The sequence below is a fragment of the Sorghum bicolor genome, chromosome 6 (genome assembly GCF_000003195.3).
Source record: "Sorghum bicolor cultivar BTx623 chromosome 6, Sorghum_bicolor_NCBIv3, whole genome shotgun sequence".
NCBI lineage: Eukaryota > Viridiplantae > Streptophyta > Magnoliopsida > Poales > Poaceae > Sorghum > Sorghum bicolor.
Genome location: NC_012875.2, coordinates 49,299,833 through 49,320,136, shown reverse-complemented (window position 1 = coordinate 49,320,136; position 20,304 = coordinate 49,299,833). Strand labels below are relative to the sequence as shown.

The window sequence follows — 20,304 nt, the reverse complement described above, 5'->3', positions numbered from 1 at the left end:
GTTAGGCCAACAGTGTTCAAATCCTTGTGGCCACGTATTTTGCAGGTTTTGGTTTTGTTGTTTGCCTGCATGCGTTTCGGCTGGGTCTAGGCTTGGCGCGCGTTTTGGGCTAGTTTTTTTTACGGTGGCGCAGGATTCCAAAGGTCTCATGCATGGAACTTTGACGCGAGCAATTAATTGTGAGCGAGGCCTTGTTTAGTTTCGAAAAGTGAAAAGTTTTCGGTATTGTAGCACTTTCGTTTGTTTGTGACAAATATTATCCAATCATAGACTAACTAAGATCAAAAGATTCGTCTCGTGATTTACAGCTAAACTGTGTAATTAGTTTTTGTTTTCGTCTATATTTAATGTTTCATGCATGTGCCATAAGATTCGATGTGACGGAGAATTTTGAAAACTTTTTGGTTTTCAAGGTGAACTAAACAAGGCTCGAAACGAGGAGTTGGCGAGCGCTACAGGTGGTCAAGGGCAAGGGCAATCGCGTCCTTAAAAATAACAGCGGACGTACGACGACAGCTTTTGCGAAAACACATCTTAAGCCTAGGACGTCAATTAATTTAGGTATAGAGGGAGTACGTAGTAGTAGTAGTAGTGAGTGGCGTCCTAAAAGCCTCGCTTGGCGTCATCTTTTCTGCGCCCTTTCGCCCACGATTTCTGCGTTCGTTGCTTTCGCTACGCATCGCGCTCGGGAGAAAAGCAGCCGTTCCGGTCGGCTTCCATGGCCTAATAGCCGAAGTCGAACCACTAATTGGATGCACTCTGGACTACTGGAGTGATGTCCTGATGCACTACGGTAGTACTAGACCATAGTGGATGGCTGGATGCGTTTGGAGATTCTTTCACAAAGCATGCATATGCAGGGAGAATCGTTGGAAAATTCTTCTCAGCTAACCTTTTTGTTTTCTCGACGGTAATAAATGCATGTCTGATATATACGCTATGAAGACAAGCACTACAAGTTGTCATGCAGATTGCAGAATGTCGGGCAAAAGGAGCAATATAATGCAAGTCGCAGTTGATCTTTGTTACTGACCCTAAGATAGGTATGGTCTGAGAAAGAGATGATGGCTCACGGCCGGGAATGTTGTATCGTGTCGAATTCTCGATGCTAGCTTTTTCCGTTCTAACACAACCTTTTTTTCATTTTTTTTTGGCTGTAAAAATGAAAACGGTGGGACAAAGCCACAAGGAAGGAAATTCAGCATGAGTAGTTTTTAGAAGCGAACGGCGACATGGAGTAGTGCTAGGAGAAAGCAAAGCAAAGCAAAGCAAAGGCGACCCGGATTCGGAAGTCGCTGTTATACCTTTTGTGCCCCCACGTCCCACGGCGTGGGGGAACTCAACTCGTGACAGCTGATAAAAACCGAACCTAAATAAAGCGATAAAAAGAGGCGACGATGGATCGAAGGTGTCTGCAAAATTCGTTGCAGCTAGCCCTGGACCCTGGTGGGCAAGTGGCACTGCCTGGTGGGATGGGCGTCGCCCGTCGCATAGATCACGTACAGACACAGTGGACGGGAAAGCGACCTTTGAGAGGCTCCAGCGCGGCCAACACGTACGGTACGGACCCCTCCCATGCACGACAACTCGACAAGGACTGTTGAGAAATCTTCACGCCTACAGGTGCATATGCATCCTGGCCGCCTCCTGGGGCCCTGCTACCTTCTCCGTGCTTGTGGGGGGCCAGACGCGCTTGGTACCACGAAGAATGGCATGGACTCTAGTACACGGGAGGACGACGACGGAATGCATGAGGTCACGAGCTACGACGCCAACACCTTGGGAAGTTTCGCTGGTAGAGTCACTTTGGAACGTACGGACTTGCCTCCTGACAGACACGAGCGAGCGTGCGTCGCCATATATAAAAAAGGCAAAGGGTACTCGGCCTCCTGGGCATGCAGGAAGAACGACGACGACCTCACGCACGTGAAATGCTGCTGGTCCGCCAGGCCCCGGCCCCGGCTGGCGGGGCCGGGAATCGCGTCGACGCGCGCGGTGTGTGGCTCGAACCGGGGGATATCGTGCGAGCTGGAGGAAATCAACCACAAGCCCACCGTGGGGGTACGCCGTCGATCGCGCGGCGGTCTTGAGCCCACCCACCGGCACCCGCACGGCATCGCGCGCGCCGATCGTTGGCCGGTCGGATCGGTCACTGGCGAGCTGGCGGCGGACGCGGTCGTGTCAGGGGCTCTCGAGTCCAGGCTAGGGGCCATGATTAATTAGCCGTGGCGGAATGCTGGAGATGATGGGTGTGGCCGTGTGTGTGTGTGTGTGCACTGTTCCATTCATTGCCCCAGCCGCTCTCCCCACCTCCAACTTTGGAGGTGTTTAATTGGCGAGAGCAACAGGCCTCCCGTCGAGCACAATCACCTTTGCTGCTTTGCGATTAGCCGGGCTGTGGTCCTCGCGCATTCCGTGAGCGAGGACGGCAGCTGCTGGTGCTGCTGCTGGTGCTGGAGCAGGGTCGGGTTGGCTCGCGGAAAGGTGGTGTACGACCTGGGTGTGGCGGGGGGCTTGGGGCACGGCCTCCTCGTGCGCGGTGCGCCCCTGAGGCCCTGGGTTGGCTGACCGTGCTGGAACCGCACAGGTGGCCAAGGGAGTTCGGTTCGGCTCGATCCTACATATAGCATGTGGCCCCGGTACTGTGCGCGTAACCGAACGCACCAAGGACGTTTACCCACTTGAAAGAGCAGCGTCCAGCTGGGGATCATCAATGCTCAAGTACCATTATTCCTGAGAAGAAAATGCTGAAAAAGTGCCATTATGTTGGTTTGGCGCGACGCATTTACCGGAGGCTCACCGCACGCTCCATGTCTTTCCAGGTAGGTTTGTCCCTTTAGAACTACGTAGAAGCAAGGGAGACATGGTCACGTTACGCTCACAATTGCACTGTTCCCTTCGTTCACTTGACCGCAACAGCGGAAATATGCGGTAGGCTGGCTTTCATGAGCATTGCCAGAACGTAAATATAGGGAATCAAATAGTTGCAGCATTTGTGAGTATTCAGTTATTTCAAGGTAGTATGGTTCTGGTGAGGTACCGACTTAAGTCACAACTTCCATTCAGTATTCAGCTTAGGTGAACAATCACATCTTGACCGTCACTTGTCAGCCAGTCAGTCTAGCTAATTCTGCTGTGTTGAATTATGTACACCATAACTAGCCATGAATAAAAAATGGTTATGAACAAGCAGACACAGCTGCAGAACAATGATTCAATCAATGAATTAGAGAATAATAAACGGGAGCTAACTGGGGTGTGTATTCTCCACGCAACTGGGGTGTGTTTTCTGGTTGGCGGCTGCGTCAGGAACCAATGTACACGCGCAGGTTGCCACTTGCCAGGGTGAGTAGAGACTAGAGACTGATTAGACATTGTTGGACAGTAACCAGATTTCTATTCTGCCAGATATCAGATCTCAGTGGTCTGTGCCTGCCTCTAGGCATTTGCCTCTAACTGTCAATAAGCTCAACCTGATTTTGGGTCTGTCACGGATATCTTCTGAATCCTGTATACGAAGATATGGCTGCCTGAAGGACTGAAATATGCCTCCAGCCTGGAATAAACCATGCTGCTAAATGTGATATTCATTATTTCTGTCTTCACGTCATTCTGTACATGGGCCAACAGTTTTGTCCTAATCAGACCAAATGTTGTATGGGTGAATCGGAATTTGCACGCCTATGCATAGGCGTTTGAGCTTCAAGAATTTTCTGCATAGCAAAGTGGCACCTGAAATCGCCAAGGAATAAGGTGTCAGGATAACTTCAGATGATGAAATCAGTTTTAAAAAAATGTCTGGCAACTGAATTTGCTGCATTACATTCAGCTAAGGGCATGTTCTGTACAAGACTAAACAAATACGGAGTACAATATTATACTCAACATGGCAAATGCTATAACCACAGCTAAGTGCAATGGCTTGGCATGGCAAATGTTATAACCACAGCACAGGAAGAACTGATGTTATACTCGACAATAGACAAGACAAAACTGCAAAACAGCAAAATGTTGGATTTGTGACAGACTAATTGTTATAAGAACAACGATATGGTGAGAAGAATGCTGCACGTTTTCCCACTTTAGGGCTTGTTTGAATGCACTCGTATTCTCCTCAACCCACATGTGTTGGGGGTGGGAATTAAATTTACACCGTAATCCACCTCAACAAATGTGGATTGAGGCGGATACAAATGCATCCAAACAAGCCCTTAAAAAAGTTTGCTCAATCGGTGCTTTTCAGTGGACGTGAATTTGACATGTTTTCTGTTTAAAAGGATTGGACATATGCACTGAATAAAATGCGATAGCTGTTGGTTATACTTTCTTTTGGGCGGATAATGGCTTGTAATAACCTCGGTTCAGGAACTTTATTAAATGCATTTCAGATTTCACCATGTGCACTAGCAGGATCGACCAAACACTTGGGCCTCGAGAGGGATGGGTCCATCCCTGTTTTCTATTTGGTTGGGGTAGTCAAGCCAATGGGGTTTGACACCGTCAGTCACTTTTATCTGTGGGGCACACTCATCCTCTCATCACCTCTCTTCCCCCTTGCAATTTTTTCCTTCCATCTTTGTGCGCTCTTGCTCCTGAAGAGCTCGCCCCGCACATGTGTTGCTGGGGGCTTGGCCAGCGTGCCTCCCTGCACCCACCACCCTGACCCACACCACCTCAACCTACTCCGTCCTGCCTGCCGTCACCTAGCCACCTCAATCCGTGCAGCCCTACCTGCCCATCACGGATGTGACCGGTGCGCGTGATGGGAACCGTAGGGATGCCCCCTTCCATTCGTTTCCTTCGTCCCGGAACCAAACAGACTCCAATTTGGGATCACCCCATCCCATCCCCCACCGTTCCAACAACAAAACACATACTTAGTGAACTTTTTTCCCTTGAACAACGCAGGAGAACTGCATGTCATTTCATTAAGAAGAAAAATAATACATAGAAGGTCAAGAGTCCACTCCTAGTATAGGGGAGAGAGAGGCTCCCAGACATCACACGACCAGGGCCAAGGAAACACATGTGATTAGCGACTGAAGGAGCAGCTCTTGAAGAGCATACTCAGTGAACTACTCCATAATTCAAAATATATTTATTGCATCTTTAATATGATTACAAAGTAGAAATTTGTTCTGCACAATTGAACAGACTTCAACTACTCCAGAACGAGAAACATTAGAAATCGGCTTAAATGCCCCAAGTTTTCACTAATAAGGTACTTGCTACTGTATGGACGATTTATCTTATTGTTGCACTGTTAAGTATGGTGCATATAGTTCAATTATCATCTCAACTGAGACTGTGTCCTTTATTTTGCCATTACTAAATGTGTGGCTGGTATAGGTGGTTTTACGACCTTAGTTTTTGCCCCTGATCTTGGTCAAGTGTTGAGTCTGCCACCAAACTAGTTTATTTAGGTAAACATAAAGTTAAATATTACCTCCATGGTAAGTGATCTGTAAACATGGAAGGAGTAACCACTATATCCCTGAAGTTCTCCCTTTTCGCTAAAACAGCTTTGTATGGTGGTTCAGTTTCCTGAATGCTCCAGCATTTCCAAAGAGGAAAGAGACTTCTTCTTTGCCGCACTATGTGAACAATTAAGCCTGGAAGAAACATCTCAGGAGGCTCCATTGGTATTTCTCTGTAAGATGTCGGGTGCTCTTCGAAACCAGAATCAGCCCCATCAAGGGGAATTATTTGCACATCATGGCCACTGTTTATGCCTTCATAGCTCAGATGCTCATCTATGGATGCATTGGATCCATTATACCCGACAAAGCCATTTTGCATATTTTGGAGATCTGGCTCAGTATTGCATAATGGAACCTGATGAGAAATTTGTCTTTCATTCGGTACTGCCGTACCTGTAACAGGAGGAAAGGTAATACGTTAAATGATTACCAAAAACATGGGTGAAATTTGCAAGACCAGACTACAACCATATTTAAGACTGCACAAAGGTAAAAGAAACTTCCACAAATTTATGCCGACCTGATGTTCTTGTATGATCAGTGTAGCCCTGGATTATGCCATCATCAGGACCATTATCATGATACCTGTTCACATGCAAAATTCTTCGAGCAAGCTTTTGTATCATTGCTGTATCAGCTGGAGAGTTATCTGAAAGAGCACTTATTGCAGCAGATCGTAGCCTAAGGATCGAATTGATTGAAAGGCGAGAGGAAAATTCATCATTGCAAACAATGCTGCAAGGAAACAGAGCAAGAGTAACCTCAGAAGTCAGAAGTTAATGAACCTTGATAAGAGAACAGCACACTAAAACTGAAGTTCCATTGAAAATAGTAGCCACAGTAAGATCTCAGTTTATTCGTACGTTGTGACAAATTGCGAACATGCTTCCGCTATTACAAAGTCCACACAAGGAAGTGGTCCATATGCATATACATGCACGTCTGGGTATTTGCCAAAAAGCTGGTCAACAGCAAAGTTAAAAACCAATCAGCAATCATAAGGAAACAGAAAAGGTAAAGTACTAACGAGCAGAAAAGATAAAGTGCACTGACAGAAAACATAATAAACCTCCTAGGTTGGTCTAGTTAGTTTGTAAACATGCAAAATGACCATGTGAGATGAAATGGTGCCGATTTGCATTTCAAGCTCATAGGATATAACATATATAGTAGTTATTTTCTACAAAATTGTGTCTAGTCATATAAGAGAAGTAACAAAAAAGATGTTTCACCTAAAAAGACATAAATATATTAGACAGATTGGTCTATCTCACAGTTTTGTTGCTTTGGAATCTGTGCGATTACAGATCCAAAAGTATTCCTGATACATACATACACACACATGTACTTCATATAGCTAGCTAATTAGGCCAAATGTTACAACAATACACCAAATTTAGGTGAAAAGAGAAACTAAGGTTAATAGAGGTTGCATAAGGATGACAATTAACAAAGAGCATTCTTGAAATAAAACTGAAGGTTCAACATCTTTACCATCATTCCTAGGACTGTAGCAACAGCGCCTCCTAAAGAATGCCCAACAAGACGAACTTTATATCCATGACACTCACTGCCCTCCCCCATCAGTGTAGAAAGGAATCCAAGTCTTCCAGACGATGTGTTTTCTGGGTTGCCATTTCGGAAAGAGAGACCAAATTAGTCATTTTACGTATATATAATCATCAGTGTAATTCATGTGTAGCACCTAATCTTCTAATCTGTGCAGTAGTGGTCGGTATGAAAAAAAAAATCAAACCTCCTGTGCATTCATTTAGTTGCATAAAAAGCTCCCTCGCAGACTCTACAATTCCACCATGCCCATAATGTGGAAATGTTGAAATAACTCTCTCTCTTGTAGTTGCAGGTAATTGTTCACTACTGAAGAAGCAGAACATAGTATAAAAAAACAAGGGTTATGGATAACACATAGCACAATAACATTTAATAAGAAAATACCAGCAAAAATAGAGGATTATTCTGCGAATTGGTATCCTGAAAAATTGGTTGAATTGATCCCCTCAGGTCATTGACTTGGTTAATCATCATTTTTTTTATCAGTTCATCAATTAAAACACACTGTAGTGCGATGGCTGAGCTAAGGATCTCCGGAGTCTACCACATCGGTAACCTAGGGAGCTCTTCATAATTCCTATTTAGGCCATTTTTCATTTTCTCTCTGTTTGCAGCATGTTTGTTTTATAATGTGGTGAGTGGGACAGCGTTATCTGTGGTTTGGTTACTTGTTCTTCTTTAATGATGAAATGGCATGCAGGTCTTGCTTGTTTGAGTTGAAAAACACACTGTATGACAAAAGATCTGATATCATGAGTACGATAAGAATTTTGTTGTCACATAGTTAGTTAATAGTTCAGATGTACTTTCATGTGAACCTTTCAACAATATTTTCACTGTTGTAGTACTCATATTCACAATAAACAGCTTCAACTCCTTGGTTGTTTTGGTGGCATGGTGGATTTTGGAAACATACTAATAGGCATGGCTATATTTTTGAGGGGTTTTCTCCTAGTCTTGCTGCCATCTTGCGGGATATAAGAGATGAGGCAACGTTATGGTTTATGGTGGGAGCCAAAGGGCTCCGAAGCATATGGCCATATTACATTGCAATATCCAAGACCTTCAGTGTGCAAAACACCTTGCCATGAACAAGGTTCTATTGAGGAAGCTGGTAATGATTATAAAAATAAGCAAATCCAATAAGTAAGAATGTTTTTAAGAAAATGTTCAAAAGAACAGAACTTTGAGGGTCATAACAAAAAAGAAATTCAGATCCTATTGTTGAACTATCATTTTCTGAAAGTTCATATATTAATGCTGTTCTAAAGGAATCTAGTAAAGGTAAAACTGAGCTCAGGTGGTCCTAGTGTAAACAATTAATTTCTTCTTTTTTTAATGGGAAAACAAATAATTTCAACCACGCAAAGAGGGAGGATACATAAGAACAGAAGAGGCAGAAATAAGAGGGAGTTACTTTACTAGTCCATCCAAATCTTCCATAGTAAAAGTGCATTCTCTGCATAATCCATCAGTTATGAGATCCTCTGGTGTCTCTGTTCCACGAACCCCAATAACAACAGTTCTTTTTTCATGGAGAACCACAACAAAATAAGCAGCTTCACGCTTGCTCTGCATTGATGGGTAAAACAGATCATCCTAAGTTCAATGTTTACAAAGAAACATCAACAGGCATATGCTCGCTACCAACTTTGGTTTGTCCAATTGTGCAAAAATGCCTTCAATGAACAGAATGCAAGCAAAGTGTGCACACAAAAATAGGGTTCAGCTTAAAGATCACCGTGCCAAAGTCAGGTTCAAAGCTACTCCCTCCATCCTAAATTATAAGACGTTTGACTTTTTTTACCTCAAGTTTGACCACTCGTCTTATTCAAAAAAATTGTGCAAAAATAGTCAAATTTAAGTCTTTCTTGAAGAACTTTCATTAATAAAACAAGCCACGATAAAAGAAGTGATATTTTGCATAAATTTTTGAATAAGACGAGTGGTCAAACTTGGTATTAAAAAAGTCAAACGTCTTATAATTTGGGATGGATTGAGTACTTTAGATTGATCAGTTATATCCATGGAACCCTCAAAAGTATGATGTTCTTTGACCAACACAAAATAATTTACAGAAAAGGCCGTCATTAGGTTATAAGCAGAATCCAGAACCGGAAGTTACTAAGGATCAACTAAATGAAGGGAAACAAATAAAGGACAAAGCAGCTAAATGAACTTTAGATGTTATGTGTAACTGGTTGAAATAACCACATCATCTCACTTAAGTCGGTATTCATAAACCCTGATGGCACTAAGCACATGATATTACCTGACAAACACGCCCTCTCAGAAGTGCTTTAGGTGGTATATTAACAAATCTAAGGAAGGCTGCCGCATGGCCTCGCCACCAATTATCACCATCAAGTGCAGGGCGTCTGCACAAAAAATAATATGTAGTTGTTACATAGCAACACATTAATAAGGTATTCTACTTTTTCTCAGTGCAATGATTTTACTCTGGTCAATGCAGTCAGCATGTCCCGAGGATAGAATAGTTTTAGATTGAAAATATAACAACATCGACTTCACTACAGGGAAGATTAAGCAGAATAATACTGAGGTTAGCTTAATTCATTTATAGCTAGTTTAAAGATAGACGCCAAGCTGAAATGGGCTGAAGGTCTGAACCATAAACATAAACATAAAACTTTCAAAAATTAGCATGCAATAGAAGAATCAAAGCTTATGAGATACCTTCTGCGTGCCCATGGAGTTAACACACCTTGTCTATAAACCCATGCACAGGGAAACAGAATAGGATTTCGTCCAACATCAAGAAGCGGTCCCTGCATTACAACCATGTTAGGTGCGATCACAGTAGGTTAGCAACAGCAGAAATAACGTCCCATCCAACAGGTATCAGTACCGTGTAACATGCTTCTGCAAATGGATGGAGGAAAGCAGCTTCTTGCATAAGCTCATGGGATGCCTCCATAAGGTCAGTCTGCGATTCAGGTAAATTACCATGCTTCTGCAATAGAGCAAGCCCTATGCCATGTATAATAAAGGAGATATTCAGTATCCAAATCGTATGTTTTTTATACATTTACAAAAAAAAAATGTAACTATTATCTAGGTATGGTACCAACTACCACTGCTCCCTTCTTTTAGCAATATTCATACGCACGATCTTCTTTAACTAAAACAACCTGTCTATGCGAAAAGGAACACAACATAATTCCAGTCTCATTGGAGTTAATCATCCATGGATAAAATCAAAGGATCTTGCAAATAGCAGGGGAAAATATATTAGCAAATTAGAAGGCACAAAAGGAGGGTAGGCACATAGATCCAATCAGAGTAGCATTTTAGTCATTGTATTCTTTTTTGGGGGTAGCGATAAACATATCACACACTGGTGAATCCATTATGTGATTTATATGTCGAACACTCAAACTTTAAACCTAATAGAAATTATTTGCTGATATCTGTGAGCATGAAGTCCTCACATAGCTATATACATGCTTTGACAGTTACACAGCAAACTGCAGAATGTTTGTTGACTAATTGCTAGTCAAATGAAAGAAAAATCAGGCATAGCACTGAGATTTGTTATATGAAAGCACAGTGTCAAAGAGGAAACCTGCTAAGAGCTCCAAATGTCCTGTCCCAGAAGCACGATATGCAACCAAATCACCAAGGAGTCTTGCAACAGAATAAACCTCATCTTCTTCCAATACGGTTCTAAATTAGTAAATAAAACAATCAGCTCAACTAACCATACCAAAATTGGAGTTCCAAAGTGTAAAATCACTGGACTGCCACCTACAGATATTTTGCACGTCCTAGGCAGCACAAAGCTTCTCGAATTCCGTGGTCGAACACTTCCCTGTAATGAGCTTTCCATGCCATATCATGTGTTGCATAAAATGATCGCCACCTCAATATATCAGAACCCGTGAAGCATTGAACAATGACCACAACCCAGGAAAGGATCAGAAATAAAGCAATAAGTGCTCGTCCTGAGACCTGATCAGCTTCATCCTGTCCTAGATTATAAACCATGCAAACCAATTATTCAAGCCCAAGTAGATGAGTGGATTAGTACAGCAGAAAATAAAACCTTAGGATAATATAATAAAATCCGCGTACTCTGAAGAATTGCTTCTAGATTCTATTAATTTATTTTTCAGTACATTTATTGGAGGCAAAAGATGCTCAAAGCAAGTGTAGTTATCATGTTTGTGGTACCATTCACTCAAAAAATCCGTATGGAAACTTGAGAAAAATGTGCTCAGAAGTTATTCCCCCTTTGTTTGTGTTGTTGTGTATGCATGAAGCTCATGTGACTGTACTACCAGCAAACCAAAACTTCTTGTAAAGGATTATGTCCAAAGTTAAGAAATAAATGGCTCATAATGGCAACCAACATACCAAAGAAGCAGGAAGTGGATCTTCTTTCTTTCGAGAGATCTCTTACAATGACAAACATGAGATAAGTTGCTGCAATCAACTGCAATGCACCAACTGCCATACCAAATCTGGTCCACCACAACCAGCGTTTGTACCTCACCTGTTCAGCAAGATGAACGAAGCAATGTGATAAGTTAGAAGGAATTCCTAAGAAAAATGAAAGTAAAAATGCAATAACTGCATTTAAAAATATTTCCATTATTATCCCCTTGTTTTATTGTTCAATCCATATTTTTTCGTCTATTACGTTTCCTCTCTTCCTATATTACTACCTTCACAAAATGCAACCATGAATGTTTACTTCTTCAAGGATTCCTTGACATGTCTGAACTCTAAACAGAGTGCTGCTATGTTAGCATTGGTTTTGAATATTTGGGCAGGCATATACATGGTTAAAAATGCAAACACGAATGATGCTCAAAATAGATGGAAAGATAAGGTCAATTCACAGTAAAGCAAGAAGGGATGGAATTGGACTGCATGAACAAGCGGGCAGTAAAATGGAGTGATTCCAAATTATATAGGAAACTACCTCCTAAAGTATACCAACAAAACCAAATCGATGCAAATGGTAGCCATAGACCTATATATAAATATGAAATCAGGTTTCCAGTCATAGCTCGTATACCACACCAAACAAAAGATTCTTTGACCAGAAGAAACTTCCTGCCTTGGGCTCACAGTAAAACCAGACTATGCCATCTCAATAGGCTCATTGTGCTTAACCACATAAGTTCCGCTGTCTGCTAATGTGGATCATATAAGCTCCCAGCTCAACATTTTTTATACACAAACTCATTTTCAATGCTAGGGAAATTTGTTGTAGTCACAACTTAAGCCATAGACACATCAATTACACCGCGCTTGCATCAAATTCACCTGAAACTAAGTTAACACGCATCAACGAGAAAACTTAGACAGCAGCAGCAGCTCGATCTATTGGGACATGAGCTTGTGTAAAACCAGCACAACCTAAGCTAAATCCAGTTGGCCAAATCCTAGACTGAGGCAGAAAGTAGAGCTCTCACCCTAATCTCGTGGCGAGCTACGGCATCAGCTGCGACAGAGGCGTCGCACTCGTGGAGGTGGCGCTTAGCTATGGCGTCCGCCGTGGCGTGCTGCGCGCGCGCGGCGCCGATCATGGCGAGCACGCGGACACCGGCCAGCGCGGGCGCAGCGGCGAAAGCGAGCCCCTCGCCGCACCCCGACGGGAGCACGACGTCGATGAGGTAGAGCCCGAGTAGCAGCACCGCGAGATTAAGCCCGCCTACAAGGAAGGAGACCACCCGCACCATCCCGATACGGAAGGAGGCCGCCGCCGCCGCCGCGGCGGCGGAGTCGCCGGCGCGGGGGGGCATGGCGGCGGTCCTCCGCCGGGCGGGCGGCGGCGGGGGAGAGGAGATCGCGCGGCGGCGGGGGAGGAGGCGGCGGAGGAGGAGGAGCGGGGGAGGGGCGGTGGACCCGCGGGTGGGGAGGAGGGGCTTTCTAGGCATCCGGCCGCGGCGGTGGTGGTTGCGCCCGCGCGGCGGCCATGCCCACGGAAAGCGGGGGGCGCGGGTGGTTGGGGACGGGGACGGAAATAGACACCGGGAGGACGGAGGTCGGAGGGTGGTGCGTCGATGCGGTCGGAGGACGAGCCGCCTGCCTGGACTGCCACTGGGACGTTTCCGAGGTTGAGCTGTTTTGCTGACTGGCAATGGCAGGCTCTGCTGGTTTGAGAATTTCCTTTTCCACTTTTTTTTTGTTTCATCTGCAATTCTTTAGTTCCAAATTTTTTTAGAAATCGACACGGTAGCATTTTTGTTTGTATTTGATAAATATTATCCAATCATGGACTAACTAGGCTCAAAAGATTCATCTAGTCAATTTCAACCAAACTGTGCAATTAGTTTTTATTTTCGTCTATATTTAATACTCTATGCATCTGTCTAAAGATTCGATGTGATGGAGAATCTGAAAAATTTTGTAAAATTTTTTAGGAACTAAACAAAGCCCTTTTAGATCTGAGAGAGGACTGTTGTTGTTGGGTGAGACGAGAACCACCTGCCTTTCATTCAAAGCAAAGAGGATAATAATAATAACTTCATAATTCACCCATCTACTGGCTTCTTCCTCGATGCATAAAATGAAATTGGATATATGTCTATGCGTCGTTTAGGTGTTTTGGCTCCTAAGAAAACTATTTTTTATTGTTTTCTTCCTCCTCTTGACATGCCGCTGCGTCCACTGCTTTGCAATGCAGTAAGGTCTAGAGTTTTTCGGTCGCGGTCGTGGCGGTGGAGCTCCAATGAGAATCTATTGCTTGCGACGACCTCTTTCTTCTCCCTCCACCTCCACCTCCCCCTCCTGCCACCGCGTGGCCATGGACGCCCTCGCCTTAATCTGGTGCGGTCGCTCCCTACGCCGCCAGAGCCCTAACCACCACCGTCCTGCGGTCCCACTGTCTAGCCGCACCACCTTTCCGAGCCCCTTCTAAGGCCGTCGAATTAACAGAAGAAATAAGGGGAGAGGCCAGAGATAGAGATGAGAAAAATGGAGTGTTGGATTGCTCCAAAACACTCGGATGTTCTATAATATTTTTGTAAAAAATTCATATGAAATAGCAAAAAAATCGGTTGAACTACAAGATGTGTAAGGGTTGCACGATTGTTTGTGAATTTATATGGTTGATGATATTCCTTTTGTGAAAAAGTGTGTCCAAAGTGTTACATGACGTAAACATTGCGCTTATATACACTAAAAGATAACTACCATCTTTGTCTTTACTAGTATGTAGTAGTAGTGGTTACAACTAGTTTGAATAGTGATATCCATGCAGTGCAGATTTTACATGTTAACTATAACGTGACAAGATTTTTTTTTAAATCTTAGCCCCTAAGGATTTGTCTCAAAACAATCAAACTTAGGATGTTTGTACTGAAAGTCTGAAACAACCATGCTTTAGTTACCTTATATCGTAATATGATTATGGGTGTTTGTTAAATTGCATGTCCAATCTATTAGACTTGGTTGGAGTGGAATAGACAAGGCTTCAAATGTGTTTTCTAAATGCATAGGTTGTTCAATAAAGGTCCTATATATGGTTGTGTCTCAGTTCTCACAGCCACCTTTGCAGATCTTTTATATCACTAATATATAGCTATAACATGTCAATGTGTAGCATTAAGATTTTTTTCTTGATAAGGGGTCTAAACAGGACTTGTATAATATGATTTTCTATAGCTTTTTTGCTCATGTGTAACTTTTTAAGATATTACGTCAATGGAAATATATAAGTGTTTAGAGTTAGAACATGTAATATGACGCGTTCACTTGTGTCGTCAATTTAAACATAGTCGCAACTACTCATGAAAGAACTTTGATGTATTTTATGTATGAGGAGGAGCTTTCCTAAAGCCCTATAGTTCAAGGAAGGAGGAAGGCCCTTTTTGTTAGGGATTCGGGATTCAAGTAGCTCCAACAGTATTTACGACAGAACTCTCTCTTCCCATGGTGAATTGGGAGGTGATGATGAAGCCAATTTTTTACTAGCTAGGTACAACTCCTTGTGACATTAAAGTACGGAGGTGGATCTGCTTGAAACCTTGTCAAAGAGGGTTGGAGAAACTATCGATCCCTCACAATTTGACAAGTTCATAAATCTCTTGAACTTATATGATGCACCTTTTGTGGACATTAACTAGCTTTGCCACATCATCGTGTCGTTTAACTTTAGAGTTTTAATATATAGCTACCCTAGACTTATGGCATCACACACATATTTTATATTGTTCTATGTGTTAGAGAGAAGTAATGCATGGTACGTCTGCAAATGAAAAGGTTATACACAAAAGAATTATTCGCCACACGTCGATGTGTACCAACAGTCATGTGATCTATGTGTCTATAAGTATAAGTGTTTTATGATAAATTATGAGAGAAAAGTCTTTCATATCACCCATTAACGACATGTTTGGCATAGCTCATAGAGCAGCTTATAGGCTAAATCCTTGTGAACCTTTGCTCAACAATTTTATGCGAGGAAACATGTCGATTTATGTGAAATGATTCTGTGAAATGATCTAGGGGATTGAGATCTGAAAAAAGTAGCTTCTCCTGATTCACTCTACACATAGAGTCATTATATGCATAGAGAATCATATAAAAATATTTTCATTCAGAGAACCATTTCTCTTAAAGAATCAGTTTTCATAGAGAATTTTGAGAAGGATCGGTCTACCCAACAAGCCTTAGAAAGTAGCTTGGCTTCTAGCTTTTGATTCTCACAATTAATGGCTAGACCATGTCTCAAATTGACCAATTATTGATTAATGGATTATTCTCATAAATCATTGTGGGTGGAGGGATTAATTATGTGGTTTGAATTTGAAATCACTAATTGACATGTATTATGTAGGTGAGTTTGTTAGGTGATCATCGTTCACGTAAAGGAAAAATTCTTCATTACCCCACCCCACCTCAAAAAATAAATACTCCCTCCATCCCAAATTATAAGTCATTTCAAGAATCTTGTAGAGTAAAAAGATCTCAAGTTTAACAAAATTTATCTGATAAAATAATAATACTTATGATATCAACTAAATATCATTAGTTTCTTCATTAACTATATTTTTATAGTATACCTATTTGATGTTATAACTCTTTGTAACTTTTTCTATAATTTTGGTCAAACTTAAGATGCTTTGACTCTCCAAATTTCTTGAAATGTCTTTATAATTTAGAATGGAGGGAGTAATACATTTATATAGGGTTAAGAATGAGAATAATTATTAGAAAAACATTGCATATATTGTTGAAGATCATGGATTCATATTTTGTGAATGTATTTTTCGGGGGAGGGGGGATGTTGGTGAAAAGTGAGTACTTACTACATAGTTGTGACCGAATTATTATACGACGTATGCACGGTCGCACACACGATGACATAGGGGGTATTTAGGCCTTGTTTACTTCCCAAAATATTTTACAAAATTTTTCACATTCCTTATCATATCGAATCTTGCGGCACATGTATAAAGCACTAAATATAGATAAAAGAAATAACTAATTATAAAGTTTACATGTAATTTGAGAGATAAATCTTTTGAGCCTAGTTAATCCATGATCGGACAATATTTGTCAAATACAAACGAAAGCGCTATTATTCCTATTTTGCATTTTTTTAAAGTAAAACAAGGCCTTAGTTCTCCATAAAATGCAAAATGCCAACTACTTTAGAATGATGGAATGCAAAATACCAAAATTGTTAAGATTATGTTTAGTTCCATCCAAAACGTAGAATTTATTGCTCTCACAAGGACCTCTTGTGGCTCTTTTGGATTTTTTTACCTCTTCATGCCCAAATCTAAAATAGAGAATAACCGCTTTTTTGCCAAATTTTTTATATGGTGTTTAGTTCCATTATGTAAAATGATGGACCAAAACATAAAATTTTTTGGAATAGAAGGGAAACTAAACACCCTCATATATGGTATATATCCAATCTAGGACACTCCAAGTTAGGCCTTGTTTAGACGCCAAAAGTTTTTGAAATTTAACACTGCAGCACTTTTGTTTGTATTTAACAATTATTGTTCGACCATGGAATAACTAGGCTTAAAAGATCTGTCTATCAAATTACATACAAACTGTGTAATTAATTATTTATTTATCTATAATTAATATTTCATATATACATCTAAAGATTCGATATGCTAGAAAATTTTATAAACTTTTGTAATTTTGAAAGCATTTAAACAAGTCTTGACTCCCCAAAACTCCGAAATTCGAGAAGCTAGCTAGGTAGAGAAAAACAGTCACAACCCACCCTGGTCTCCCGCTTGGCGAAATCGTGCGATGGCCCGTCGCCGCTGCCACCACCACCGCGTTCGGCGTCGGAGGCAACGGCGAGAGCTGTCACCTCCTGCGCGCGCGCCATCCCGACCATGGCCACGATCCTCGCCACGGGCAGCGCGGCCACCGCCGCAACCGCGCACCTCCCCTCCCTTATCCCGCAGCGCATCCACACGCCCGACACCTCAGCCGCGACCCCGACGGCCGCGGTCGCCAGGTTAGCGGCGGCGAGGGCCACGGACCGGCGCCGCAGGGCGCGGAGCACGAGCAGCCGCTCCGGCTCCGTCGGCCGCATGGTGGCACACCTATAGGCGGCCGCGCGCGCGTACGTGAGAGGATGCGGAGGTTGGATGGCGCGCGAGAGGGATCGCTTGGATCCGAGCAGGGGAGAGGCGTGCTGTGCGCCCCTTTCTCGCGCCCGCTCCAACGCCGCGGCCGGCCGGGCTTTAAAACGGCAGTCTTGGGGTGATCAGTGCATGCATGGCGTGCCAGTAGGATGCTTCTTTGCGTGGCGCGCGGCCTAGGCAGAATAGAACCATCACGTGTTGCCTTGCCTTGCCAGTAGGATGCTGTGCTCTCTCTGTCGTCGGTTTGCTTGAGGGGGCATGCAATGCAATGCCCAAGTTGAAAAGGCGAGCACAGAGTGGTGGAGCTAGAATTTAAAACCTGGACATTCCTACTTCCATGTCATAAAAAAAAATTCGAAACTATAAGCTTAAAATATAGCAAATACTACTACAAACCAACAACTTTAAACTAATATTTACTTTCTAAAATCTAGACTATATATATATATATACACACTAAAATAGTTGGATAATTCTATACAGGAATAGTGGGGAATACCTTAGATCCGCCGATGTGAGCAGAGTGCACGCTTTCCGCGGCAAAATACAATGCGTGCAACGTAACGCGAGGGTGCTGCTAGCTTGCTTGCTTGGTTTTAGGTGCTGTTTGGTTTTGGTCCAGCGGCGACGACGGCAACGTTATCACGAAACCGTGCTATCCGTTGCACTGCAATAGAAAACAGTTTTTGTTTGGTTAGCCTTCCGTGATCGCGTCGCGTGACGCCACAAGGCGGGGGTATCGCCGCGCCGAAAGGCTTTTAACTAGCCGCTGACGCTTTCCTCAGTTATCCATTCTCGATTTTAGTAGCAACTAAAATTATTAGTTTAGCTGAAATTTAACTTATACCGGTATTGTTTGCTGATTTGTTATGAAAAAAATATTAAATAATAATTAATAATTAAGTTTAAGCGAACAAGAGACCCGTGATGCAGTGCCAAAGTAATGGCTACAGACATAAATCATCGAACCAAACAGTAGAGATCTTGTGTCGCAGGTGGTCTCATATAGTGATGAGTTGTGTGACAATAACAACAGATCATATAGTGATAAAATAGTTGTCTCGTAGTTTAGCTCACGAGACCTTTTTTTTTCTCCTTTCTCTCTTTTCTCTGCGTCAGCAAAAATCTTAGGTAGCCAGATAGGGTACGAGATAGTGAGCACGGTGCACGGTGGCTGTCCAGCTGACAAGTGGGGAACGCGCGGGAGGACCATTGACAGTCTTGAGAGTTTGTTTAATTTGTCAAGTCTTATCTTGGCCATTAGGCAGCTGGGATGATCAGGTGGGCCGACTGGTAGTAACCCAGTTCCTAAACGAGAGTCAAGGCCCATTAAACTTGGCCCATGGCATACCAATTTGGGCTAAGTGCTCGACACCGGCGCTCATTGTTTTCTTGGATTATTCTGCAAAGGTCATTTGCCCTGTGTTCTCTCCAACGAATGATATCATTTTAGTTTTTCAAAATATCCTGTATTTATTTTCAGAAAAGTGCTATCTTATATTTAGCTAAGTTATCAACACTTGCGTCATATAGAAATATTGTAAGATAAATCAAATTATGCTTTATTAGGTATATATCATGCATAAATATTGGTCCGTTTTAATATAAATTTTGGCCAAATTTGTGACAATAGAATGAAGTTCCTTTTGGAACAAATTTATCCGATCTTATACAAAAAATATATTTCATAAGATCTAATAGTGCCCGTTCAAAATCATGAATATCATTGTTTTCTATCAATTTTTTGGTCAGGTTTAAAATGGTTTCACCAAAGACAAACTTTAAATCCTTGTATTTCATAATAGATGGAGTAATTAACAAATTAAAGTCAACTAAAACTTGACCCCAACATAGTTATTATTAGTTGTCCGGCCCCTCAAAATATATTGTAGCTAGCTGCGTTGTAAAAGCACCGGTGCTTTCACTACTAGTCAAACAGTAGCGGGAAAGTTAAATCTGCCTCGATTCTAAGGACATGTGATCCCATTCTCTGACCGTTGGATGTGCATGGGATGGATGCACATCGAGATTATCTCTGTCCTAATGTGTGCATGATCAATGAGATAGATGAACATCAGTATATTTTTTAAAATTGATTGATAGTTAAAGATACAAATGTTTAATTTAGGACAAAACTAATACAACATGTAAATAAAAACGGAGGGAGTCGTTGTAGAAGAAGTTGGAAGTACCTTTGCTGCCATGCACCAACTCACGACTTTCTTCTTTGGTTTTGTTCATTCATGCACAAATTTTACCTCACAACTCGAAAGCAATGCATTGTGACTTGAGGTTTGTGTGCTAAAATGGTGTTCAGATTTTGTGGCAATTTCCACTCCTAACTGTATAGGACATCCATCTAGTGCACTTGCCCTATTAAAGTAGGAAGACTAGTTGAGTGAATTGACCTAGGCATGCCCGTGTCATGTGCAGCGCGAGGCTCGGCCCGGAATATTTCTGGTCGCTGGCTTTGAACACACAGCATGCATATGCATCTATCTTGGACCGTCCATTTCTCCAAGAGAAAAAAAAGTCTGATGAGGACTTTGAACGAAAGAATGGATCCACACCTATCATCAAACTGCGAATCCATTTTTTCTTTCTCTTCTACGACATGTGGATGGATATATAACTCTGTGGTCATCAGTCAAGGAAAG

At 42.3% G+C, this 20,304-nt stretch overlaps 1 protein-coding gene across 1 annotated transcript; it reads right to left on the bottom strand.

The window, feature by feature from the left end:
* LOC8073693 (sn1-specific diacylglycerol lipase beta) lies at positions 3,027-13,112 on the bottom strand. Its single transcript, XM_002446656.2, has 14 exons — positions 12,497-13,112; positions 11,430-11,568; positions 10,825-11,044; positions 10,639-10,739; positions 9,922-10,043; positions 9,750-9,841; positions 9,325-9,430; positions 8,470-8,624; positions 7,237-7,358; positions 6,975-7,105; positions 6,344-6,441; positions 6,001-6,215; positions 5,447-5,873; positions 3,027-3,732 (listed from the first exon to the last, which is right to left on the bottom strand). The coding sequence occupies exons 1-14, from the start codon at positions 12,959-12,961 to the stop codon at positions 3,642-3,644; spliced, it is 2,484 nt and encodes an 827-aa protein (XP_002446701.2). The 5' UTR covers positions 12,962-13,112; the 3' UTR covers positions 3,027-3,641.